This window comes from Gopherus flavomarginatus, chromosome 23 (assembly GCF_025201925.1).
Source record: "Gopherus flavomarginatus isolate rGopFla2 chromosome 23, rGopFla2.mat.asm, whole genome shotgun sequence".
NCBI lineage: Eukaryota > Metazoa > Chordata > Testudines > Testudinidae > Gopherus > Gopherus flavomarginatus.
In genome coordinates, this window is record NC_066639.1 from 15053105 (window position 1) to 15077750 (window position 24646).

Here is a 24646-nt window from a genome sequence, read left to right on the forward strand (position 1 = left end):
CTTGTCAATACCCAGATACTTGGAACATGAAGGTCTCTGTATTGCAGGCACTGATGCAGCACTGCCTCCCCTAGGGTTTTCAGTGACTGAGACCCAGATGTAGCAGCGATTGTATCCCTTGAAGCTCTTGGTGACTGGGATCCTGAAGAAGAGAGGGCACTAAGTGTGCTCGGAGGCTGGTGTACGGGGGCGTTCTCAGAGCCTGGGTCAGAGGCTGGTCTTAGGCCTTGCTCCCTCATCAATAATTTGAATTGATCTCTCTGTTTTTCCTAGATCTGCTTTTGGAGGAGCAGATCTTACGCTCACCTGGGATATCAGTGTCTCCCGAACAGCAGAGGCACTGGGAATGGCCATCATTGATGGGGACAGTTTCCTGGAAGGAAAGACACCGCTTAAAGCCTGGCATAGCGCAGAACAAAAAAGTCCAGAGAAACCCCTCAACTGGAGAAAAAAAGGAACCAAAGGAAAACAACCGCCCCAACTAACAACTAAACCAAACTAGCGAACTGTACAAAGTGAAGCAGGCACGCTTGACGCTCCGTCTCAGGACAAAGGCGGAACTAAAGGGCATTCGCCCACGTAGTCCTATATGTCCTCGGTACGGGGGGGCGAGAAGTTGTGTGGCGCATGCGCAGGTGAAACAAACACTGACGCCAAAAATCCAAGGCGTATGGGGAAACTTGAGCATCTAAAGTAACCGGGAGTGGAGCACTCATAGGGACAGAAGAACGGAGGAGAATGCCGAGTGTGTAGGTCTAGGTTATTTTAAATCTGCTTCTCTGAGCAGCGTGTACCTTGGGGCAAAATTAACGGTGCTTTGCTCTGGAGAACCGGCTTCTGTGTCACTGTGTACTGTTACCGCCCCCGGGGCGAAGGAATACGGCTGGAGACCAGCAGGGCATAACCTGGAGAGCCCGACTGAGAGCAGCTGGATTACAGGATCCCACCCCAAAGCTGAAGGGAGCACAGAGACCCTGGTGTGTGTGGTGTGCAGGGGGGAAGGGAAATGGGGCCCACTGAGCCCCCAGCAGCGGGGGAGGGAGAAATGGGGAGCAGACAGAGCCTCTGGCAGAGGAAGGACTGGGGGAGTTGCAGCGGGTCCCTGAAATTGGGGGATGGGGGACAAGGGGTACCAGGAGGGTATGCATGGAGTTTGGCCATCAGAAGCTATGAAGTCCGCACCCCGCAGCTGTCAGATCGAGCCCCAGCTGTCAACTGTGACAGCTGTGGTGGTGGGGGGGGAGTTGGGGGTCAGGGACCTCTGGCAAGGCAGCTCAGGGCTGGTAGATGGATGCTCAGCTGCTGCCATCTAGCGGCCAGAGCAGCTCATTACCTGGCACAGTGGGCGAGGCCTGTGGAAGTGCGTAGGGCCCTGGGATCCCAGCATGCATCCAGGATCCATAGGTCAGGCCACTAAACAAATCCATGGGCTAGATGGGTTCACACATCTCATCCGGGGCAGCAGAGAGGGGCCGGGATACTGGGCTAGATGGGCCCACGGGTCTGATTTAAGGTGGCAGGGAAGGGGTGGGTTATTGATGGGTCCTGATGTAGGGTGACAATTCCTAGCCCCCATCCCACAAGAAATGATCATAACGTCAGTATCGTAGTGAAGATTTTATTTCCGTTATGAACATGATAAGTTGGTACAAAACAGTCCCATGGTACCAGCACCACAAACAGGAACCCTGCGTCCGACATGGAATGGGAGCAACCGTTTCAGCTCCCGAACGGGGGCTGATCCTTGGAAGAGTGTGGCACTACACAGCCCGGCGCCTAAGACAGAAAGAACATGGAGACCATGACGCCTCACTCAAGGACAGTCGAGAGGTTGTTAAGAGCAGCCAAAGGAAATACCTGCGTAGAGAATGAAACTGTCCTGTGGGACTCCCTGCCACCAGATACCGAGCTTACAGCAGATTCAGCAAAAGAGTCAATATGGATAAATGAGCACATCCTGAATTACCAAATGAGCTTGGGATGGGCTTATAAACTCTAAACCGGGATCCCCAACCTGGTGCCCGTGGGTGCCATGGCGCCCACGGGGGCATCTAAATGCGCCCGCATCCTGGCCGGCAGTAGAGTACCCGCCGAAAAGCGGCCAAATTTCTGCAGCATTTTGGCACAACGCCTCTCGATGACGCCGCTTGCCGCCAACAAGTGACGTCATCGAGAGGTGTTGCCGCCGAAATGCCGCCAAATTTCGGTGGCATTTCGGCGGATGCTCCACCGCCGCCACGGTCCTTCGTCTGGCGCCCGCCAGACGAAAACGTTGGGGACCACTGCCCTAAATTAAGGGGAACGTCTCCCCTGGGCAGGCTATGTCACAAATGTCCACTAGGGGGCATCTTGCACCTTATGTGAAGCAATTGGCCATTGCCACAGATGGGCTACCAGGCTTGATGGGCCCATGGTCCAATCCAGCTTGGCCTGTGCTTTGCATGAGAGTTGGCAATGCTGGGGGTGGCATAAAGGGGCCAGGACGGGATGAAGCCGGGTGTAGGGAACACCAACACTCTGCAGCGCTTCGCCCTGCTGCCTGCCCCGGCCCAGCAGGGCTATGCTACAGCCTCTGAGCTCAGGGAACTGGGTTTTCTTTAGCTCAGCTTCAAGTGTCTCCGTGCCGAGGTTCCGGGTTCAAGTCCAGCAGATGGAGAATCCAGGAGGAGACTTGAGAGCTGTTTCCCGGCTCAGGTAGAAATCTCCCCAAGGAAAGGGGCAAACGGGAGGCCCCGCCCCCGAGTGGCCCCGCCCCCGTTACCTAGAACTCGGTGAGGTCGTCGTTGAAGTACAGCAAGATGCCCGGCGTGTACAGGTCGGCGTCCAAGTTGAGCCGGTAGAACTCCGCGTCCTCGTCCGGGATCTTGTTCTGCTCCAGCGTCTTGTCCATGTCCAGGTTGACGCCCTTGTACTTCCAGGTGTAGCTGGCGGCGTGGGCGTTGTGGGGCAGGTAGCGCCGCAGGATTTCCCACATGGACTCCTCCGCGCACACCTGCGGGGAGTGGCGTTAAGAGACTTACCAGGGCCTGGGGGACTGTTGCCTGCTGGACTGACAGGCCGTCGAGCAAATATTTTTTCCCTCAAACCTCCACCCTCATCCCCCAGGTAAACGAAAGCACCGTCTCCCCCCTGCCCCCAATGCCCCCTGCTGCTCGCAGGGGAGTTCACGGCCTCCCTAACCCAGCAGAACCAGCCTTGCATAAAGCGGCTGCTGGCTCAGACCACCAGCTCCCCTGGCTCCATGTCCCACCCTGCCCGGTTTCTTATATCCTTCCTTCCCAGCATGCCTTGCTACCAAGCCCTCTGCCTCAGGGACTACAACTCCCAGAATCCCCCTGCATCTGGGGGAAACGGGGTCATGGCCGGCCTTAAAGAGCCAGCACGCTACCTCATTATATGTATTTCAGGACAGGAGTGGCCTCTAAATTGATGGGAGACCCAACTTAGCGCCCCGGCCCCCAATGTCCTGGTAACTCAGGGCCCCCCGAATGGTGCATGGGGACGGCAATTTGCCCAGCGTTGCTACTCGAGCCCCCTTGCCCCTCGGCGTGAGGCCCAGCTCACCTCCAGCACATGCTCCTGCAAGGTCAGGGTGTTGATGATGCGGATGTGCCGGGTTTTGGAAGCCAGGATCCCCACCTCATACTTGCTGTCCTTCCACCAGGGCAGCCCGAAGTCGTTTGCCCAGTCGGAGCGGGGCAGCTGGGGTGGGATGTGGATGAAGCGGCCCTGGGGGGTGTAGTACTTGATGCAGCCCGTCAGCGGGTCCACATGGGTCTGGATCTGAAAGGCAGGCGGCTCCATTAACAGACTTAAGGGGGGAATCCGGCTGCACCCCCGGCCACTGCCTCCTAGGTCAATCAATGTGTTACAGGCAGACCAGAATCGCGGACTTGCTTAAAGCTGATGGGCCTGCTAAGCGCCCTAAATGGAAGGAGCAATTAAATACCACCTTTGCATAGTAAGAGCTGACTAGGAAGCCACCGCCCAAGGCCTGAGAGCCAAAAGGTTTCCCTGCGACTGGGATATGGATTGGTTGCAGCTGGGCCTGAGCAGGGGTGTGGAAGAAAGCTAGAGGACCCACGCTGAGGGAGTCAGTAATGAGGCACAGCTCTTTGGGGCACAGGACTGGCTGGAGAGGCAGGCCTGGGGATGTCTGTTTGATCCCAGAAAACAGGCTTGCACTATGGTCTTTGCCTGCACTACCGAAACCCCTGACTCGCAGCAGCTGACCGGAACAACCCTGAACATCGGCTCACGGCTTGGGCAAAGGGGGCAGCCCCAGGATCCCACCAGAGCAGCGGGTCCCAGTCCCCACCCACAGTGGATGATGGATCCCAGCCTCTCACTCTCTGAAGAAGAACCGCAAACAGGAACATGAGTGCGGGGCTCATGGGGGCAGGGGGAAGGGGACAGAGGCATCAGACCCTGAAGCCCCAATGGCTGTGGATCATTGGGAGGTCAGAGAGCCACCTCTGGGGCAGGGCCCACCAGCTGTTTAATGGCTTCACCATGGTTTTGGACAGGAAGTGAAGGAGAACCCTGCGCCCAGGGCCGGCGCTTCCATTTAGGTGGCCAAAGCAATCGCCTAGGGCGCCAGGATTATTGGTGGGCGGCATTTTGCCGGAGGGGCGGCAGGCAAGGGGACCTGGGCAAGCAGTAGCCCTCCGTAACGACCCCCCGCTCCGCCAGTTCTCACGTCTCTGGTCTTGGGGTTGAACCAGTGGCTAATGTCCTTTCCGGCGGCTTCCAAGATGGGCCTCAGCAAGACGTCCCCTGGGGGAAACAGAGCCAGGGGTCAGCTGCTGATGTGGCGGGGTGGGGGACAGGCATCCATGCGCCGTCAGGCCAGTGGGGCCAGGTTCACGTGGGTGGGGGTACAGTGGAGGGGAATAAAGAGGAGTGCCGCAGGGCGTTGTGGGGTGGGGGGGTCCTGGCCCACCGAGTGTATGTGGGGTGCAGTGGCTGGGGGGTCCTCCAGTGAATGGAAGGATTCCCGTTACCCTTGTGCTATCGGGCCGGTAGGTTCAGGTCTGGCGCTGGGGCTAGGAGGGTCTGGGGGGGCGGACCCAATGTGGGGGTCCCTGTAGCGCACTGTGGGGAGGAGTGCCAGGTGCATTCTGGGGCCTGGGAGACTCTATGAAAGGTGGAGTGAGCACTGTGTGTGGGGAGCTCTATGGGGGGTGCCCCAGTGAATTAGGGGGTCTATGGGAGGTGTGCAACGGGAGGGGGGGTATGGAGGTGCCACGATGCACTGTGGGGGGAGTCCAGGAGGAAGCTGCAGTGCATTGTGGGGGGTGCTCGGGGAGGCCGCAGTGCATTGTGGGGGGATGCTTGGGGGCTGTGGCACCGCAGTGCATTGTGGGGGGTGCTCAGGGGCTGTGGCACCGCAGTGCATTGTGGGGGCTGCTCGGGGAGGCCGCAGTGCATAGTGGGGGTGTCGGGGGTTGTGGCACCGCAGTGCATTGTGGGGGGTGCTCGGGGAGGCCGCAGTGCATTGTGGGGGGTGCTCGGGGAGGCCACAGTACATTGTGGGGGTGTTGGGGGTTGTGGCACCGCAGTGCATTGTGGGGGTGTTGGGGGATGTGGCACCACAGTGCATTGTGGGGGATGCTCGGGGAGGCCGCAGTGCATTGTGGGGGTGTCGGGGGTTGTGGCACCGCAGTGCATTGTGGGGGCTGCTCGGGGAGGCCGCAGTGCATTGTGGGGGGTGCTCGGGGGCTGTGGCACCGCAGTGCATTGTGGGGGGTGCTCGGGGAGGCCACAGTGCATTGTGGGGGGTGCTCGGGGGTTGTGGCACCGCAGTGCATTGTGGGGGTGTCGGGGACGCCGCAGTGCATTGTGGGGGTGCTCGGGGAGGCCGCAGTGCATTGTGGGGGGTGCTCAGGGGCTGTGGCACCGCAGTGCATTGTGGGGGTGCTCGGGGGTTGTGGCACCGCAGTGCATTGTGGGGGTGTCGGGGACGCCACAGTGCATTGTGGGGGGTGCTCGGGGAGGCCGCAGTGCATTGTGGGGGTGCTCGGGGGCTGTGGCACCGCAGTGCATTGTGGGGGTGCTCGGGGAGGCCGCAGTGCATTGTGGGGGTGCTCGGGGAGGCCGCAGTGCATTGTGGGGGGTGCTCGGGGAGGCCGCAGTGCATTGTGGGGGTGTCGGGGGTTGTGGCACCGCAGTGCATTGTGGGGGTGCTCGGGGAGGCCGCAGTGCATTGTGGGGGTGTCGGGGAGGCCGCAGTGCATTGTGGGGAGTGCTCGGGGGTTGTGGCACTGCAGTGCATTGTGGGGGTGCTCGGGAGGCCGCAGTGCATTGTGGGGGGTGCTCGGGGGTTGTGGCACCGCAGTGCATTGTGGGGGATGCTCAGGGAGGCCGCAGTGCATTGTGGGGGGGTGCTCGGGGGCTGTGGCACCGCAGTGCATTGTGGGGGATGCTCAGGGAGGCCGCAGTGCATTGTGGGGGTGTCGGGGGTTGTAGCACCGCAGTGCATTGTGGGGGGTGCTCGGGGGTTGTAGCACCGCAGTGCATTGTGGGGGGTGCTCGGGAGGCCGCAGTGCATTGTGGGGGTGTCGGGGGTTGTGGCACCGCAGTGCATTGTGGGGGTGCTCGGGGAGGCCGCAGTGCATTGTGGGGGTGTCGGGGAGACCGCAGTGCACTGTGGGGAGTGCTCGGGGGTTGTGGCACTGCAGTGCATTGTGGGGGTGCTCGGGAGGCCGCAGTGCATTGTGGGGGGTGCTCGGGGGTTGTGGCACCGCAGTGCATTGTGGGGGATGCTCAGGGAGGCCGCAGTGCATTGTGGGGGGGTGCTCGGGGGCTGTGGCACCGCAGTGCATTGTGGGGGGTGCTCGGGGGTTGTGGCACCGCAGTGCATTGTGGGGGATGCTCAGGGAGGCCGCAGTGCATTGTGGGGGGGTGCTCGGGGGCTGTGGCACCGGAGTGCATTGTGGGGGATGCTCAGGGAGGCCGCAGTGCATTGTGGGGGTGTCGGGGGTTGTAGCACCGCAGTGCATTGTGGGGGTGCTCGGGGGCTGTGGCACCGCAGTGCATTGTGGGGGTGTCGGGGGTTGTACCACCGCAGTGCATTGTGGGGGTGCTCGGGGGCTGTGGCACCGCAGTGCATTGTGGGGGGTGCTCGGGGGCTGTGGCACCGCAGTGCATTGTAGGGGTGCTCGGGGAGGCCGCAGTGCATTGTGGGGGTGTCGGGGGTTGTAGCACCGCAGTGCATTGTGGGGGTGCTCGGGGGCTGTGGCACCGCAGTGCATTGTGGGGGGTGCTCGGGGGCTGTGGCACCGCAGTACATTGTAGGGGTGTCGGGGAGGCCGCAGTGCATTGTGGGGGTGTTTGGGGTTGTAGCACCGCAGTGCATTGTGGGGGGTGCTCGGGGGCTGTGGCACCGCAGTGCATTGTGGGGGTGCTCGGGGTTCTGGCACCGCAGTGCATTGTGGGGGTGTCGGGGGTTGTAGCACCGCAGTGCATTGTGGGGGTGCTCGGGGGCTGTGGCACCGCAGTACATTGTAGGGGTGCTCAGGGAGGCCGCAGTGCATTGTGGGGGTGTCGGGGGTTGTAGCACCGCAGTGCATTGTGGGGGTGCTCGGGGGCTGTGGCACCGCAGTGCATTGTGGAGGGTGCTCGGCGGCTGTGGCACCGCAGTGCATTGTGGGGGGTGCTCGGGGGTTGTGGCACCGCAGTGCATTGTGGGGGGTGCTCGGGGGCTGTGGCACCGCAGTACATTGTAGGGGTGTCGGGGAGGCCGCAGTGCATTGTGGGGGTGTCGGGGGTTGTAGCACCGCAGTGCATTGTGGGGGGTGCTCGGGGGCTGTGGCACCGCAGTGCATTGTGGGGGTGTCGGGGTTCTGGCACCGCAGTGCATTGTGGGGGGTGCTCGGGGGCTGTGGCACCGCAGTGCATTGTGGGGGTGTCGGGGAGGCCGCAGTGCATTGTGGGGGTGTCGGGGGCTGTGGCAACGCAGTGCATTGTGGGGGGTGCTCGGGGAGGCCGCAGTGCATTGTGGGGGTGTCGGGGGTTGTAGCACCGCAGTGCATTGTGGGGGTGCTCGGGGGCTGTGGCACCGCAGTGCATTGTGGGGGTGTCAGGGAGGCCGCAGTGCATTGTGGGGGTGTCGGGGGCTGTGGCACCGCAGTGCATTGTGGGGGTGCTCGGGGAGGCCGCAGTGCATTGTGGGGGTGTCGGGGGTTGTAGCACCGCAGTGCATTGTGGGGGTGCTCGGGGGCTGTGGCACCGCAGTGCATTGTGGGGGTGTCGGGGAGGCCGCAGTGCATTGTGGGGGTGCTCGGGGGCTGTGGCACCGCAGTGCATTGTGGGGGTGTCGGGGAGGCCGCAGTGCATTGTGGGGGTGCTCGGGGGTTGTAGCACCGCAGTGCATTGTGGGGGTGTCGGGGGCTGTGGCACCGCAGTGCATTGTGGGGGTGCTCGGGGGCTGTGGCACCGCAGTGCATTGTGGGGGTGTCGGGGAGGCCGCAGTGCATTGTGGGGGGTGCTCGGGGGATGTGGCACCGCAGTGCATTGTGGGGGTGTCGGGGGCTGTGGCACCGCAGTGCATTGTAGGGGTGTCGGGGAGGCCGCAGTGCATTGTGGGGGTGTCGGGGGTTGTAGCACCGCAGTGCATTGTGGGGGTGTCGGGGGCTGTGGCACCGCAGTGCATTGTAGGGGTGTCGGGGAGGCCGCAGTGCATTGTGGGGGATGCTCGGGGGCTGTGGCACCGCAGCGCATTGTGGGCGTGCTCGGGGGCTGTGGCACCGCAGTGCATTGTGGGGGTGTCGGGGGTTGTGGCACCGCAGTGCATTGTGGGGGTGTCGGGGGTTGTGGCACCGCAGTGCATTGTGGGGGGTGCTCGGGGAGGCCGCAGTGCATTGTGGGGGGTGCTCGGGGGCTGTGGCACCGCAGCGCATTGTGGGGGGTGCTCGGGGGCTGTGGCACCGCAGCGCATTGTGGGGGTGCTCGGGGGCTGTGGCACCGCAGCGCATTGTGGGGGGTGCTCGGGGGCTGTGGCACCGCAGTGCATTGTGGGGGTGCTCGGGGCTGTGGCACCGCAGTGCATTGTGGGGGTGCTCGGGGGCTGTGGCACCGCAGTGCATTGTGGGGGTGCTCGGGGAGGCCGCAGTGCATTGTGGGGGTGCTCGGGGGCTGTGGCACCGCAGTGCATTGTGGGGGTGTCGGGGAGGCCGCAGCGCATTGTGGGGGGTGCTCGGGGGCTGTGGCACCGCAGCGCATTGTGGGGGTGCTCGGGGGCTGTGGCACTGCAGCGCATTGTGGGGGTGCTCGGGGGCTCTGGCACCGCAGTGCATTGTGGGGGGTGCTCGGGGGCTGTGGCACCGCAGCGCATTGTGGGGGTGCTCGGGGGCTGTGGCACCGCAGTGCATTGTGGGGGTGCGCGGGGGCTGTGGCACCGCAGTGCATTGTGGGGGGTGCTCGGGGGCTGTGGCACCGCAGTGCATTGTGGGGGTGCTCGGGGAGGCCGCAGTGCATTGTAGGGGTGTCGGGGAGGCCGCAGTGCATTGTGGGGGTGCTCGGGGGCTGTGGCACCGCAGTGCATTGTGGGGGGTGCTCGGGGAGGCCGCAGTGCATTGTGGGGGTGTCGGGGGTTGTAGCACCGCAGTGCATTGTGGGGGTGCTCGGGGGCTGTGGCACCGCAGTGCATTGTGGGGGTGTCGGGGAGGCCGCAGTGCATTGTGGGGGTGTTCGGGGGCTGTGGCACCGCAGTGCATTGTGGGGGTGTCGGGGAGGCCGCAGTGCATTGTGGGGGTGCTCGGGGGTTGTAGCACCGCAGTGCATTGTGGGGGTGTCGGGGGCTGTGGCACCGCAGTGCATTGTGGGGGTGCTCGGGGGCTGTGGCACCGCAGTGCATTGTGGGGGTGTCGGGGAGGCCGCAGTGCATTGTGGGGGGTGCTCGGGGGTTGTGGCACCGCAGTGCATTGTGGGGGGGTCGGGGGCTGTGGCACCGCAGTGCATTGTAGGGGTGTCGGGGAGGCCGCAGTGCATTGTGGGGGTGTCGGGGGTTGTAGCACCGCAGTGCATTGTGGGGGTGTCGGGGGCTGTGGCACCGCAGTGCATTGTAGGGGTGTCGGGGAGGCCGCAGTGCATTGTGGGGGATGCTCGGGGGCTGTGGCACCGCAGCACATTGTGGGGGATGCTCGGGGGCTGTGGCACCGCAGCGCATTGTGGGGGTGTCGGGGGTTGTGGCACCGCAGTGCATTGTGGGGGTGTCGGGGGTTGTGGCACCGCAGTGCATTGTGGGGGGTGCTCGGGGAGGCCGCAGTGCATTGTGGGGGGTGCTCGGGGGCTGTGGCACCGCAGCGCATTGTGGGGGGTGCTCGGGGGCTGTGGCACCGCAGCACATTGTGGGGGGTGCTCGGGGGCTGTGGCACCGCAGCGCATTGTGGGGGTGCTCGTGGGCTGTGGCACCGCAGCGCATTGTGGGGGTGCTCGGGGGCTGTGGCACCGCAGTGCATTGTGGGGGGTGCTCGGGGGCTGTGGCACCGCAGCGCATTGTGGGGGTGTCGGGGGCTGTGGCACCGCAGCGCATTGTGGGGGGTGTCGGGGGCTGTGGCACCGCAGTGCATTGTAGGGGTGTCGGAGAGGCCGCAGTGCATTGTGGGGGTGTCGGGGTTCTGGCACCGCAGTGCATTGTGGGGGATGCTCGGGGAGGCCCGCAGTGCATTGTGGGGGTGTCGGGGTTCTGGCACCGCAGTGCATTGTGGGGGATGCTCGGGGAGGCCGCAGTGCATTGTGGGGGATGCTCGGGGAGGCCGCAGTGCATTGTGGGGGTGCTCGGGGGCTGTGGCACCGCAGCGCATTGTGGGGGGTGCTCGGGGCTGTGGCACCGCAGTGCATTGTGGGGGTGCTCGGGGGCTGTGGCACCGCAGTGCATTGTGGGGGTGTCGGGGAGGCCGCAGTGCATTGTGGGGGTGCTCGGGGGCTGTGGCACCGCAGTGCATTGTGGGGGTGTCGGGGAGGCCGCAGCGCATTGTGGGGGGTGCTCGGGGGCTGTGGCACCGCAGCGCATTGTGGGGGTGCTCGGGGGCTGTGGCACCGCAGTGCATTGTGGGGGTGCTCGGGGGCTGTGGCACCGCAGTGCATTGTGGGGGTGCTCGGGGAGGCCGCAGTGCATTGTAGGGGTGTCGGGGAGGCCGCAGTGCATTGTGGGGGTGCTCGGGGGCTGTGGCACCGCAGTGCATTGTGGGGGGTGCTCGGGGAAGGCCGCAGTGCATTGTGGGGGTGTCGGGGGTTGTAGCACCGCAGTGCATTGTGGGGGTGCTCGGGGGCTGTGGCACCGCAGTGCATTGTGGGGGTGTCGGGGAGGCCGCAGTGCATTGTGGGGGTGCTCGGGGGCTGTGGCACCGCAGTGCATTGTGGGGGGTGTCGGGGAGGCCGCAGTGCATTGTGGGGGTGCTCGGGGGTTGTAGCACCGCAGTGCATTGTGGGGGTGTCGGGGGCTGTGGCACCGCAGTGCATTGTGGGGGTGCTCGGGGGCTGTGGCACCGCAGTGCATTGTGGGGGTGTCGGGGAGGCCGCAGTGCATTGTGGGGGGTGCTCGGGGGTTGTGGCACCGCAGTGCATTGTGGGGGTGTCGGGGGCTGTGGCACCGCAGTGCATTGTAGGGGTGTCGGGGAGGCCGCAGTGCATTGTGGGGGTGTCGGGGGTTGTAGCACCGCAGTGCATTGTGGGGGTGTCGGGGGCTGTGGCACCGCAGTGCATTGTAGGGGTGTCGGGGAGGCCGCAGTGCATTGTGGGGGATGCTCGGGGGCTGTGGCACCGCAGCGCATTGTGGGGGTGCTCGGGGGCTGTGGCACCGCAGTGCATTGTGGGGGTGTCGGGGGTTGTGGCACCGCAGTGCATTGTGGGGGTGTCGGGGGTTGTGGCACCGCAGTGCATTGTGGGGGGTGCTCGGGGAGGCCGCAGTGCATTGTGGGGGTGCTCGGGGGCTGTGGCACCGCAGCGCATTGTGGGGGGTGCTCGGGGGCTGTGGTACCGCAGCGCATTGTGGGGGTGCTCGGGGGCTGTGGCACCGCAGCGCATTGTGGGGGGGTGCTCGGGGCTGTGGCACCGCAGCGCATTGTGGGGGTGTCGGGGGGCTGTGGCACCGCAGCGCATTGTGGGGGTGTCGGGGGCTGTGGCACCGCAGTGCATTGTAGGGGTGTCGGAGAGGCCGCAGTGCATTGTGGGGGTGTCGGGGTTCTGGCACCGCAGTGCATTGTGGGGGATGCTCGGGGAGGCCGCAGTGCATTGTGGGGGTGTCGGGGTTCTGGCACCGCAGTGCATTGTGGGGGATGCTCGGGGAGGCCGCAGTGCATTGTGGGGGATGCTCGGGGAGGCCGCAGTGCATTGTGGGGGGTGCTCGGGGGCTGTGGCACCGCAGTGCATTGTGGGGGTGCTCGGGGGCTGTGGCACCGCAGTGCATTGTGGGGGGTGCTCGGGGGCTGTGGCACCGCAGTGCATTGTGGGGGTGCTCGGGGGCTGTGGCACCGCAGTGCATTGTGGGGGTGTCGGGGAGGCCGCAGTGCATTGTGGGGGTGCTCGGGGGCTGTGGCACCGCAGTGCATTGTGGGGGTGTCGGGGAGGCCGCCAGCGCATTGTGGGGGGTGCTTGGGGGCTGTGGCACCGCAGCGCATTGTGGGGGTGCTCGGGGGCTGTGGCACCGCAGCGCATTGTGGGGGTGCTCGGGGGCTCTGGCACCGCAGCGCATTGTGGGGGGTGCTCGGGGGCTGTGGCACCGCAGCGCATTGTGGGGGTGCTCGGGGGCTGTGGCACCGCAGTGCATTGTGGGGGTGCTCGGGGGCTGTGGCACCGCAGTGCATTGTGGGGGGTGCTCGGGGGCTGTGGCACCGCAGTGCATTGTGGGGGTGCTCGGGGAGGCCGCAGTGCATTGTGGGGGGTGCTCGGGGGCTGTGGCACCGCAGTGCATTGTGGGGGTGCTCGGGGGCTGTGGCACCGCAGTGCATTGTGGGGGTGCTCGGGGGCTCTGGCACCGCAGTGCATTGTGGGGGGTGCTCGGGGGCTGTGGCACCGCAGCGCATTGTGGGGGATGCTCAGGGAGGCCGCAGTGCATTGTGGGGGTGCTCGGGGGCTGTGGCACCGCAGTGCATTGTGTGGGGTGCTCGGGGGCTGTGGCACCGCAGTGCATTGTGGGGGTGCTCGGGGAGGCCGCAGTGCATTGTAGGGGTGTCGGGGAGGCCGCAGCGCATTGTGGGGGTGCTCGGGGGTTGTGGCACCGCAGTGCATTGTGGGGGTGTCGGGGAGGCCGCAGTGCATTGTGGGGGTGCTCGGGGGCTGTGGCACCGCAGCGCATTGTGGGGGTGTCGGGGGCTGTGGCACCGCAGCGCATTGTGGTGGTGTCGGGGGCTGTGGCACCGCAGTGCATTGTAGGGGTGTCGGAGAGGCCGCAGTGCATTGTGGGGGTGTCGGGGTTCTGGCACCGCAGTGCATTGTGGGGGATGCTCGGGGAGGCCGCAGTGCATTGTGGGGGTGTCGGGGTTCTGGCACCGCAGTGCATTGTGGGGGATGCTCGGGGAGGCCGCAGTGCATTGTGGGGGATGCTCGGGGAGGCCGCAGTGCATTGTGGGGGGGTGCTCGGGGGCTGTGGCACCGCAGTGCATTGTGGGGGTGCTCGGGGGCTGTGGCACCGCAGTGCATTGTGGGGGTGTCGGGGAGGCCGCAGTGCATTGTGGGGGTGCTCGGGGGCTGTGGCACCGCAGTGCATTGTGGGGGTGTCGGGGAGGCCGCAGCGCATTGTGGGGGGTGCTCGGGGGCTGTGGCACCGCAGCGCATTGTGGGGGTGCTCGGGGGCTGTGGCACCGCAGCGCATTGTGGGGGTGCTCGGGGGCTCTGGCACCGCAGCGCATTGTGGGGGGTGCTCGGGGGCTGTGGCACCGCAGCGCATTGTGGGGGTGCTCGGGGGCTGTGGCACCGCAGTGCATTGTGGGGGTGCTCGGGGGCTGTGGCACCGCAGTGCATTGTGGGGGTGCTCGGGGAGGCCGCAGTGCATTGTGGGGGGTGCTCGGGGGCTGTGGCACCGCAGTGCATTGTGGGGGTGTCGGGGGTTGTGGCACCGCAGTGCATTGTGGGGGTGCTCGGGGATGGCACGCAGTGCATTGTGGGGGGTGCTCGGGGGCTGTGGCACCGCAGTGCATTGTGGGGGTGCTCGGGGGCTCTGGCACCGCAGTGCATTGTGGGGGGTGCTCGGGGGCTGTGGCACCGCAGCGCATTGTGGGGGATGCTCAGGGAGGCCGCAGTGCATTGTGGGGGTGCTCGGGGGCTGTGGCACCGCAGTGCATTGTGGGGGGTGCTCGGGGGCTGTGGCACCGCAGTGCATTGTGGGGGGTGCTCGGGGGGCTCTGGCACCGCAGTGCATTGTGGGGGTGCTCGGGGAGGCCGCAGTGCATTGTGGGGGTGCTCGGGGGCTGTGGCACCGCAGTGCATTGTGGGGGGTGCTCGGGGGTTGTGGCACCGCAGTGCATTGTGGGGGTGTCGGGGAGGCCGCAGCGCATTGTGGGGGGTGCTCGGGGGTTGTGGCACCGCAGTGCATTGTGGGGGTGTCGGGGAGGCCGCAGTGCATTGTGGGGGTGTCGGGGAGGCCGCAGTGCATTGTGGGGGTGCTCGGGGGCTGTGGCCACCGCAGTGCATTGTGGGGGGTGCTCGGGGGCTGTGGCACCGCAGTGCATTGTGGGGGATGCTCAGGGAGGCCGCAGTGCATTGTGGGGGTGCTCGGGGGCTGTGGCACCGCAGTGCATTGTGGGGGATGCTCGGGGGTTGTGGCACCGCAGTGCATTGTGGGGGTGTCGGGGTTCTGGCACCGCAGTGCATTGTGGGGGATGCTCAGGGAGGCCGCAGTGCATTGTGGGGGTGTCGGGGAGGCCGCAGTGCATTGTGGGGGTGCTCGGGGGCTGTGGCACCGCAGTGCATTGTGGGGGTGCTCGGGGGCTGTGGCACCGCAGTGCATTGTGGGGGTGTCGGGGAGGCCGCAGTGCATTGTGGGGGTGTCGGGGAGGCCGCAGTGCATTGTGGGGGTGCTCGGGGGCTGTGGCACCGCAGTGCATTGTGGGGGGTGCTCGGGGGTTGTAGAACCGCAGTGCATTGTGGGGGGTGCTCGGGAGGCCGCAGTGCATTGTGGGGGTGTCGGGGGTTGTGGCACCGCAGTGCATTGTGGGGGTGCTCGGGGAGGCCGCAGTGCATTGTGGGGGTGTCGGGGAGACCGCAGTGCACTGTGGGGAGTGCTCGGGGGTTGTGGCACTGCAGTGCATTGTGGGGGTGCTCGGGATGGCCGCAGTGCATTGTGGGGGGTGCTCGGGGGTTGTGGCACCGCAGTGCATTGTGGGGGATGCTCAGGGAGGCCGCAGTGCATTGTGGGGGGGTGCTCGGGGGCTGTGGCACCGCAGTGCATTGTGGGGGGTGCTCGGGGGTTGTGGCACCGCAGTGCATTGTGGGGGATGCTCAGGGAGGCCGCAGTGCATTGTGGGGGGTGTGCTCGGGGGCTGTGGCACCGGAGTGCATTGTGGGGGATGCTCAGGGAGGCCGCAGTGCATTGTGGGGGTGTCGGGGGTTTGTAGCACCGCAGTGCATTGTGGGGGTGCTCGGGGGCTGTGGCACCGCAGTGCATTGTGGGGGTGTCGGGGGTTGTACCACCGCAGTGCATTGTGGGGGTGCTCGGGGGCTGTGGCACCGCAGTGCATTGTGGGGGGTGCTCGGGGGCTGTGGCACCGCAGTGCATTGTAGGGGTGCTCGGGGAGGCCGCAGTGCATTGTGGGGGTGTCGGGGGGTTGTAGCACCGCAGTGCATTGTGGGGGTGCTCGGGGGCTGTGGCACCGCAGTGCATTGTGGGGGGTGCTCGGGGGCTGTGGCACCGCAGTACATTGTAGGGGTGTCGGGGAGGCCGCAGTGCATTGTGGGGGTGTTTGGGGTTGTAGCACCGCAGTGCATTGTGGGGGGTGCTCGGGGGCTGTGGCACCGCAGTGCATTGTGGGGGTGCTCGGGGTTCTGGCACCGCAGTGCATTGTGGGGGTGTCGGGGGTTGTAGCACCGCAGTGCATTGTGGGGGTGCTCGGGGGCTGTGGCACCGCAGTACATTGTAGGGGTGCTCAGGGAGGCCGCAGTGCATTGTGGGGGTGTCGGGGGTTGTAGCACCGCAGTGCATTGTGGGGGTGCTCGGGGGCTGTGGCACCGCAGTGCATTGTGGAGGGTGCTCGGCGGCTGTGGCACCGCAGTGCATTGTGGGGGGTGCTCGGGGGTTGTGGCACCGCAGTGCATTGTGGGGGGTGCTCGGGGGCTGTGGCACCGCAGTACATTGTAGGGGTGTCGGGGAGGCCGCAGTGCATTGTGGGGGTGTCGGGGGTTGTTAGCACCGCAGTGCATTGTGGGGGGTGCTCGGGGGCTGTGGCACCGCAGTGCATTGTGGGGGTGTCGGGGTTCTGGCACCGCAGTGCATTGTGGGGGGTGCTCGGGGGCTGTGGCACCGCAGTGCATTGTGGGGGTGTCGGGGAGGCCGCAGTGCATTGTGGGGGTGTCGGGGGCTGTGGCAACGCAGTGCATTGTGGGGGGTGCTCGGGGAGGCCGCAGTGCATTGTGGGGGTGTCGGGGGTTGTAGCACCGCAGTGCATTGTGGGGTGTGCTCGGGGGCTGTGGCACCGCAGTGCATTGTGGGGGTGTCAGGGAGGCCGCAGTGCATTGTGGGGGTGTCGGGGGCTGTGGCACCGCAGTGCATTGTGGGGGGTGCTCGGGGAGGCCGCAGTGCATTGTGGGGGTGTCGGGGGTTGTAGCACCGCAGTGCATTGTGGGGGTGCTCGGGGGCTGTGGCACCGCAGTGCATTGTGGGGGTGTCGGGGAGGCCGCAGTGCATTGTGGGGGTGCTCGGGGGCTGTGGCACCGCAGTGCATTGTGGGGGTGTCGGGGAGGCCGCAGTGCATTGTGGGGGTGCTCGGGGGTTGTAGCACCGCAGTGCATTGTGGGGGTGTCGGGTGCTGTGGCACCGCAGTGCATTGTGGGGGTGCTCGGGGGCTGTGGCACCGCAGTGCATTGTGGGGGTGTCGGGGAGGCCGCAGTGAATTGTGGGGGGTGCTCGGGGGATGTGGCACCGCAGTGCATTGTGGGGGTGTCGGGGGCTGTGGCACCGCAGTGCATTGTAGGGGTGTCGGGGAGGCCGCAGTGCATTGTGGGGGTGTCGGGGGTTGTAGCACCGCAGTGCATTGTGGGGGTGTCGGGGGCTGTGGCACCGCAGTGCATTGTAGGGGTGTCGGGGAGGCCGCAGTGCATTGTGGGGGATGCTCGGGGGCTGTGGCACCGCAGCGCATTGTGGGGGTGCTCGGGGGCTGTGGCACCGCAGTGCATTGTGGGGGTGTCGGGGGTTGTGGCACCGCAGTGCATTGTGGGGGGTGCTCGGGGAGGCCGCAGTGCATTGTGGGGGGTGCTCGGGGGCTGTGGCACCGCAGCGCATTGTGGGGGGTGCTCGGGGGCTGTGGCACCGCAGCGCATTGTGGGGGTGCTCGGGGGCTGTGGCACCGCAGCGCATTGTGGGGGGTGCTCGGGGGCTGTGGCACCGCAGTGCATTGTGGGGGTGCTCGGGGGCTGTGGCACCGCAGTGCATTGTGGGGGTGTCGGGGGCTGTGGCACCGCAGCGCATTGTGGGGGTGTCGGGGGCTGTGGCACCGCAGTGCATTGTAGGGGTGTCGGAGAGGCCGCAGTGCATTGTGGGGGTGTCGGGGTTCTGGCACCGCAGTGCATTGTGGGGGATGCTCGGGGAGGCCGCAGTGCATTGTGGGGGTGTCGGGGTTCTGGCACCGCAGTGCATTGTGGGGGATGCTCGGGGAGGCCGCAGTGCATTGTGGGGGATGCTCGGGGAGGCCGCAGTGCATTGTGGGGGTGCTCGGGGGCTGTGGCACCGCAGCGCATTGTGGGGGGTGCTCGGGGGCTGTGGGCACCGCAGTGCATTGTGGGGGTGCTCGGGGGCTGTGGCACCGCAGTGCATTGTGGGGGTGCTCGGGGGCTGTGGCACCGCAGTGCATTGTGGGGGTGCTCGGGGAGGCCGCAGTGCATTGTGGGGGTGCTCGGGGGCTGTGGCACCGCAGTGCATTGTGGGGGGTGTCGGGGAGGCCGCAGCGCATTGTGGGGGGTGCTCGGGGGCTGTGGCACCGCAGCGCATTGTGGGGGTGCTCGGGGGCTGTGGCACTGCAGCGCATTGTGGGGGTGCTCGGGGGCTCTGGCACCGCAGTGCATTGTGGGGGGTGCTCGGGGGCTGTGGCACCGCAGCGCATTGTGGGGGTGCTCGGGGGCTGTGGCACCGCAGTGCATTGTGGGGGTGCTCGGGGGCTGTGGCACCGCAGTGCATTGTGGGGGGTGCTCGGGGGCTGTGGCACCGCAGTGCATTGTGGGGGTGCTCGGGGAGGCCGCAGTGCATTGTAGGGGTGTCGGGGAGGCCGCAGTGCATTGTGGGGGTGCTCGGGGGCTGTGGCACCGCAGTGCATTGTGGGGGGTGCTCGGGGAGGCCGCAGTGCATTGTGGGGGTGTCGGGGGTTGTAGCACCGCAGTGCATTGTGGGGGTGCTCGGGGGCTGTGGCACCGCAGTGCATTGTGGGGGTGTCGGGGAGGCCGCAGTGCATTGTGGGGGTGTTCGGGGGCTGTGGCACCGCAGTGCATTGTGGGGGTGTCGGGGAGGCCGCAGTGCATTGTGGGGGTGCTCGGGGGTTGTAGCACCGCAGTGCATTGTGGGGGTGTCGGGGGCTGTGGCACCGCAGTGCATTGTGGGGGTGCTCGGGGGCTGTGGCACCGCAGTGCATTGTGGGGGTGTCGGGGAGGCCGCAGTGCATTGTGGGGGGTGCTCGGGGGTTGTGGCACCGCAGTGCATTGTGGGGGTGTCGGGGCTGTGGCACCGCAGTGCATTGTAGGGGTGTCGGGGAGGCCGCAGTGCATTGTGGGGGTGTCGGGGGTTGTAGCACCGCAGTGCATTGTGGGGGTGTCGGGGGCTGTGGCACCGCAGTGCATTGTAGGGGTGTCGGGGAGGCCGCAGTGCATTGTGGGGGATGCTCGGGGGCTGTGGCACCGCAGCGCATTGTGGGGGATGCTCGGGGGCTGTGGCACCGCAGCGCATTGTGGGGGTGTCGGGGGTTGTGGCACCGCAGTGCATTGTGGGGGTGTCGGGGGTTGTGGCACCGCAGTGCATTGTGGGGGGTGCTCGGGGAGGCCGCAGTGCATTGTGGGGGGTGCTCGGGGGCTGTGGCACCGCAGCGCATTGTGGGGGGTGCTCGGGGGCTGTGGCACCGCAGCGCATTGTGGGGGTGCTCGGGGGCTGTGGCACCGCAGCGCATTGTGGGGGGTGCTCGGGGGCTGTGGCACCGCAGTGCATTGTGGGGGGTGCTCGGGGGCTGTGGCACCGCAGCGCATTGTGGGGGTGTCGGGGGCTGTGGCACCGCAGCGCATTGTGGGGGTGTCGGGGGCTGTGGCACCGCAGTGCATTGTAGGGGTGTCGGAGAGGCCGCAGTGCATTGTGGGGGTGTCGGGGTTCTGGCACCGCAGTGCATTGTGGGGGATGCTCGGGGAGGCCGCAGTGCATTGTGGGGGTGTCGGGGTTCTGGCACCGCAGTGCATTGTGGGGGATGCTCGGGGAGGCCGCAGTGCATTGTGGGGGATGCTCGGGGAGGCCGCAGTGCATTGTGGGGGTGCTCGGGGGCTGTGGCACCGCAGCGCATTGTGGGGGGTGCTCGGGGGCTGTGGCACCGCAGTGCATTGTGGGGGTGCTCGGGGGCTGTGGCACCGCAGTGCATTGTGGGGGTGTCGGGGAGGCCGCAGTGCATTGTGGGGGTGCTCGGGGGCTGTGGCACCGCAGTGCATTGTGGGGGTGTCGGGGAGGCCGCAGCGCATTGTGGGGGGTGCTCGGGGGCTGTGGCACCGCAGCGCATTGTGGGGGTGCTCGGGGGCTGTGGCACCGCAGTGCATTGTGGGGGGTGCTCGGGGGCTGTGGCACCGCAGTGCATTGTAGGGGTGTCGGGGAGGCCGCAGTGCATTGTGGGGGTGCTCGGGGGCTGTGGCACCGCAGTGCATTGTGGGGGGTGCTCGGGGAGGCCGCAGTGCATTGTGGGGGTGTCGGGGGTTGTAGCACCGCAGTGCATTGTGGGGGTGCTCGGGGGCTGTGGCACCGCAGTGCATTGTGGGGGTGTCGGGGAGGCCGCAGTGCATTGTGGGGGTGCTCGGGGGCTGTGGCACCGCAGTGCTTTGTGGGGGTGTCGGGGAGGCCGCAGTGCATTGTGGGGGTGCTCGGGGGTTGTAGCACCGCAGTGCATTGTGGGGGTGTCGGGGGCTGTGGCACCGCAGTGCATTGTGGGGGTGCTCGGGGGCTGTGGCACCGCAGTGCATTGTGGGGGTGTCGGGGAGGCCGCAGTGCATTGTGGGGGGTGCTCGGGGGTTGTGGCACCGCAGTGCATTGTGGGGGTGTCGGGGGCTGTGGCACCGCAGTGCATTGTAGGGGTGTCGGGGAGGCCGCAGTGCATTGTGGGGGTGTCGGGGGTTGTAGCACCGCAGTGCATTGTGGGGGTGTCGGGGGCTGTGGCACCGCAGTGCATTGTAGGGGTGTCGGGGAGGCCGCAGTGCATTGTGGGGGATGCTCGGGGGCTGTGGCACCGCAGCGCATTGTGGGGGTGCTCGGGGGCTGTGGCACCGCAGTGCATTGTGGGGGTGTCGGGGGTTGTGGCACCGCAGTGCATTGTGGGGGTGTCGGGGGTTGTGGCACCGCAGTGCATTGTGGGGGGTGCTCGGGGAGGCCGCAGTGCATTGTGGGGGGTGCTCGGGGGCTGTGGCACCGCAGCGCATTGTGGGGGGTGCTCGGGGGCTGTGGCACCGCAGCGCATTGTGGGGGGTGCTCGGGGGCTGTGGTACCGCAGCGCATTGTGGGGGTGCTCGGGGGCTGTGGCACCGCAGCGCATTGTGGGGGGTGCTCGGGGGCTGTGGCACCGCAGCGCATTGTGGGGGTGTCGGGGGGCTGTGGCACCGCAGCGCATTGTGGGGGTGTCGGGGGCTGTGGCACCGCAGTGCATTCTAGGGGTGTCGGAGAGGCCGCAGTGCATTGTGGGGGTGTCGGGGTTCTGGCACCGCAGTGCATTGTGGGGGATGCTCGGGGAGGCCGCAGTGCATTGTGGGGGTGTCGGGGTTCTGGCACCGCAGTGCATTGTGGGGGATGCTCGGGGAGGCCGCAGTGCATTGTGGGGGATGCTCGGGGAGGCCGCAGTGCATTGTGGGGGGTGCTCGGGGGCTGTGGCACCGCAGTGCATTGTGGGGGTGCTCGGGGGCTGTGGCACCGCAGTGCATTGTGGGGGTGCTCGGGGGCTGTGGCACCGCAGTGCATTGTGGGGGTGTCGGGGAGGCCGCAGTGCATTGTGGGGGTGCTCGGGGCTGTGGCACCGCAGTGCAGTGTGGGGGTGTCGGGGAGGCCGCAGCGCATTGTGGGGGGTGCTTGGGGGCTGTGGCACCGCAGCGCATTGTGGGGGTGCTCGGGGGCTGTGGCACCGCAGCGCATTGTGGGGGTGCTCGGGGGCTCTGGCACCGCAGCGCATTGTGGGGGGTGCTCGGGGGCTGTGGCACCGCAGCGCATTGTGGGGGTGCTCGGGGGCTGTGGCACCGCAGTGCATTGTGGGGGTGCTCGGGGGCTGTGGCACCGCAGTGCATTGTGGGGGGTGCTCGGGGGCTGTGGCACCGCAGTGCATTGTGGGGGTGCTCGGGGAGGCCGCAGTGCATTGTGGGGGGTGCTCGGGGGCTGTGGCACCGCAGTGCATTGTGGGGGTGCTCGGGGGCTGTGGCACCGCAGTGCATTGTGGGGGTGCTCGGGGGCTCTGGCACCGCAGTGCATTGTGGGGGGTGCTCGGGGGCTGTGGCACCGCAGCGCATTGTGGGGGATGCTCAGGGAGGCCGCAGTGCATTGTGGGGGTGCTCGGGGGCTGTGGCACCGCAGTGCATTGTGGGGGGTGCTCGGGGGCTGTGGCACCGCAGTGCATTGTGGGGGTGCTCGGGGAGGCCGCAGTGCATTGTAGGGGTGTCGGGGAGGCCGCAGCGCATTGTGGGGGTGCTCGGGGGTTGTGGCACCGCAGTGCATTGTGGGGGTGTCGGGGAGGCCGCAGTGCATTGTGGGGGTGCTCGGGGGCTGTGGCACCGCAGCGCATTGTGGGGGTGTCGGGGGCTGTGGCACCGCAGCGCATTGTGGGGGTGTCGGGGGCTGTGGCACCGCAGTGCATTGTAGGGGTGTCGGAGAGGCCGCAGTGCATTGTGGGGGTGTCGGGGTTCTGGCACCGCAGTGCATTGTGGGGGATGCTCGGGGAGGCCGCAGTGCATTGTGGGGGTGTCGGGGTTCTGGCACCGCAGTGCATTGTGGGGGATGCTCGGGGAGGCCGCAGTGCATTGTGGGGGATGCTCGGGGAGGCCGCAGTGCATTGTGGGGGGTGCTCGGGGGCTGTGGCACCGCAGTGCATTGTGGGGGTGCTCGGGGGCTGTGGCACCGCAGTGCATTGTGGGGGTGTCGGGGAGGCCGCAGTGCATTGTGGGGGTGCTCGGGGGCTGTGGCACCGCAGTGCATTGTGGGGGTGTCGGGGAGGCCGCAGCGCATTGTGGGGGGTGCTCGGGGGCTGTGGCACCGCAGCGCATTGTGGGGGTGCTCGGGGGCTGTGGCACCGCAGCGCATTGTGGGGGGTGCTCGGGGCTGTGGCACCGCAGCGCATTGTGGGGGTGCTCGGGGGCTGTGGCACCGCAGTGCATTGTGGGGGTGCTCGGGGGCTGTGGCACCGCAGTGCATTGTGGGGGTGCTCGGGGAGGCCGCAGTGCATTGTGGGGGGTGCTCGGGGGCTGTGGCACCGCAGTGCATTGTGGGGGTGTCGGGGGTTGTGGCACCGCAGTGCATTGTGGGGGTGCTCGGGGAGGCCGCAGTGCATTGTGGGGGGTGCTCGGGGGCTGTGGCACCGCAGTGCATTGTGGGGGTGCTCGGGGGCTCTGGCACCGCAGTGCATTGTGGGGGGTGCTCGGGGGCTGTGGCACCGCAGCGCATTGTGGGGGATGCTCAGGGAGGCCGCAGTGCATTGTGGGGGTGCTCGGGGGCTGTGGCACCGCAGTGCATTGTGGGGGGTGCTCGGGGGCTGTGGCACCGCAGTGCATTGTGGGGGGTGCTCGGGGGCTCTGGCACCGCAGTGCATTGTGGGGGTGCTCGGGGAGGCCGCAGTGCATTGTGGGGGTGCTCGGGGGCTGTGGCACCGCAGTGCATTGTGGGGGGTGCTCGGGGGTTGTGGCACCGCAGTGCATTGTGGGGGTGTCGGGGAGGCCGCAGCGCATTGTGGGGGGTGCTCGGGGGTTGTGGCACCGCAGTGCATTGTGGGGGTGTCGGGGAGGCCGCAGTGCATTGTGGGGGTGTCGGGGAGGCCGCAGTGCATTGTGGGGGTGCTCGGGGGCTGTGGCACCGCAGTGCATTGTGGGGGGTGCTCGGGGGCTGTGGCACCGCAGTGCATTGTGGGGGATGCTCAGGGAGGCCGCAGTGCATTGTGGGGGTGCTCGGGGGCTGTGGCACCGCAGTGCATTGTGGGGGATGCTCGGGGGTTGTGGCACCGCAGCGCATTGTGGGGGTGCTCGGGGGCTGTGGCACCGCAGTGCATTGTGGGGGATGCTCGGGGGTTGTGGCACCGCAGTGCATTGTGGGGGTGTCGGGGTTCTGGCACCGCAGTGCATTGTGGGGGATGCTCAGGGAGGCCGCAGTGCATTGTGGGGGTGTCGGGGAGGCCGCAGTGCATTGTGGGGGTGTCGGGGGCTGTGGCACCGCAGTGCATTGTGGGGGTGTCGGGGAGGCCGCAGTGCATTGTGGGGGTGTCGGGGAGGCCGCAGTGCATTGTGGGGGTGTCGGGGGCTGTGGCACCGCAGTGCATTGTGGGGGTGTCGGGGAGGCCGCAGTGCATTGTGGGGGTGTCGGGGAGGCCGCAGTGCATTGTGGGGGTGTCGGGGGCTGTGGCACCGCAGTGCATTGTGGGGGTGCTCGGGGGCTGCAGGGTGCACTGCGGCAGAGGGATATCGGGGGGGGGCTGTCCGGGGGGCGCGCGCTGCATTGTGGGGAGGTTCCGCGGGGCACGGGGGGCGCGCGCTGCATTGTGGGTACAGACCCTCGTGCTGCCGGACCAGCGGGCTCAGGTCACACACGCGGCCCAGGTAGGACACCCACAGGTCCCCGGGCCGCGCGTGCGCAGACACCTCCCGCGCGGTGAAGTAGCGGGGCTGGAAGGTCTCCATCGCGCCGCGCGCCGCCCGCGCTGCCATGGCAACCGCCGGCCTCCCGCGCGGGGCCTGCCGGGAGCCGGAACCCTCCGGGCGTCGCCATGGCAACCGCCCCCCCTCCCGCGCGGGGCCTGCCGGGACCCGGAACGCTCCCTCCCTTGCGTCACACAGCGCCGCGCGTGCGGGCCACGTGACGCGGGAGCTCCGCCCCCCGAGGCGCGCGCAAGGGCCGCCGGTCCGGGGCTGGGCTCGCGAGAGCCGGTCGGGGCGGGATGGCGGCGCCGGCCGGGCAGCGCGAGGAGAACGGGCGCTGCGGGGGCGGGGCGAGCCCGGCGGTGAGGGGCGGGGCCGGGAGGGCAGAGGGGGCGGGGCTGGGTGAGGGGCGGGGCCGGGAGGGCAGAGGGGGCGGGGCTGGGTGAGG

General features: G+C 67.2%; 1 protein-coding gene across 1 annotated transcript; it reads right to left on the bottom strand.

The window, feature by feature from the left end:
- Positions 1-1602: 1602 nt before the first annotated feature.
- Positions 1603-24324, bottom strand: LOC127039532 (cytochrome b5 domain-containing protein 1). Its single transcript, XM_050933250.1, has 5 exons — positions 24114-24324; positions 4700-4776; positions 3565-3783; positions 2762-2992; positions 1603-1776 (listed from the first exon to the last, which is right to left on the bottom strand). The coding sequence occupies exons 1-4, from the start codon at positions 24265-24267 to the stop codon at positions 2762-2764; spliced, it is 681 nt and encodes a 226-aa protein (XP_050789207.1). The 5' UTR covers positions 24268-24324; the 3' UTR covers positions 1603-1776.
- Between the last annotated feature and the right edge of the window lie 322 nt (positions 24325-24646).

Bases quoted from the DNA above. Each gene is read 5' to 3' on its own strand.
- LOC127039532 (XM_050933250.1), bottom strand. From the start codon at position 24,267: ATGGCAGCGCGGGCGGCGCGCGGCGCGATGGAGACCTTCCAGCCCCGC. The intron at 4,777-24,113 runs GTCTGTACCCAC...TGTTTCCCCCAG, and splicing joins GCTGGTCCGGCAGCACGAGG to GGGACGTCTTGCTGAGGCCC. The intron at 2,993-3,564 runs GTGAGCTGGGCC...CACTCCCCGCAG, and splicing joins TGCAGGAGCATGTGCTGGAG to GTGTGCGCGGAGGAGTCCAT.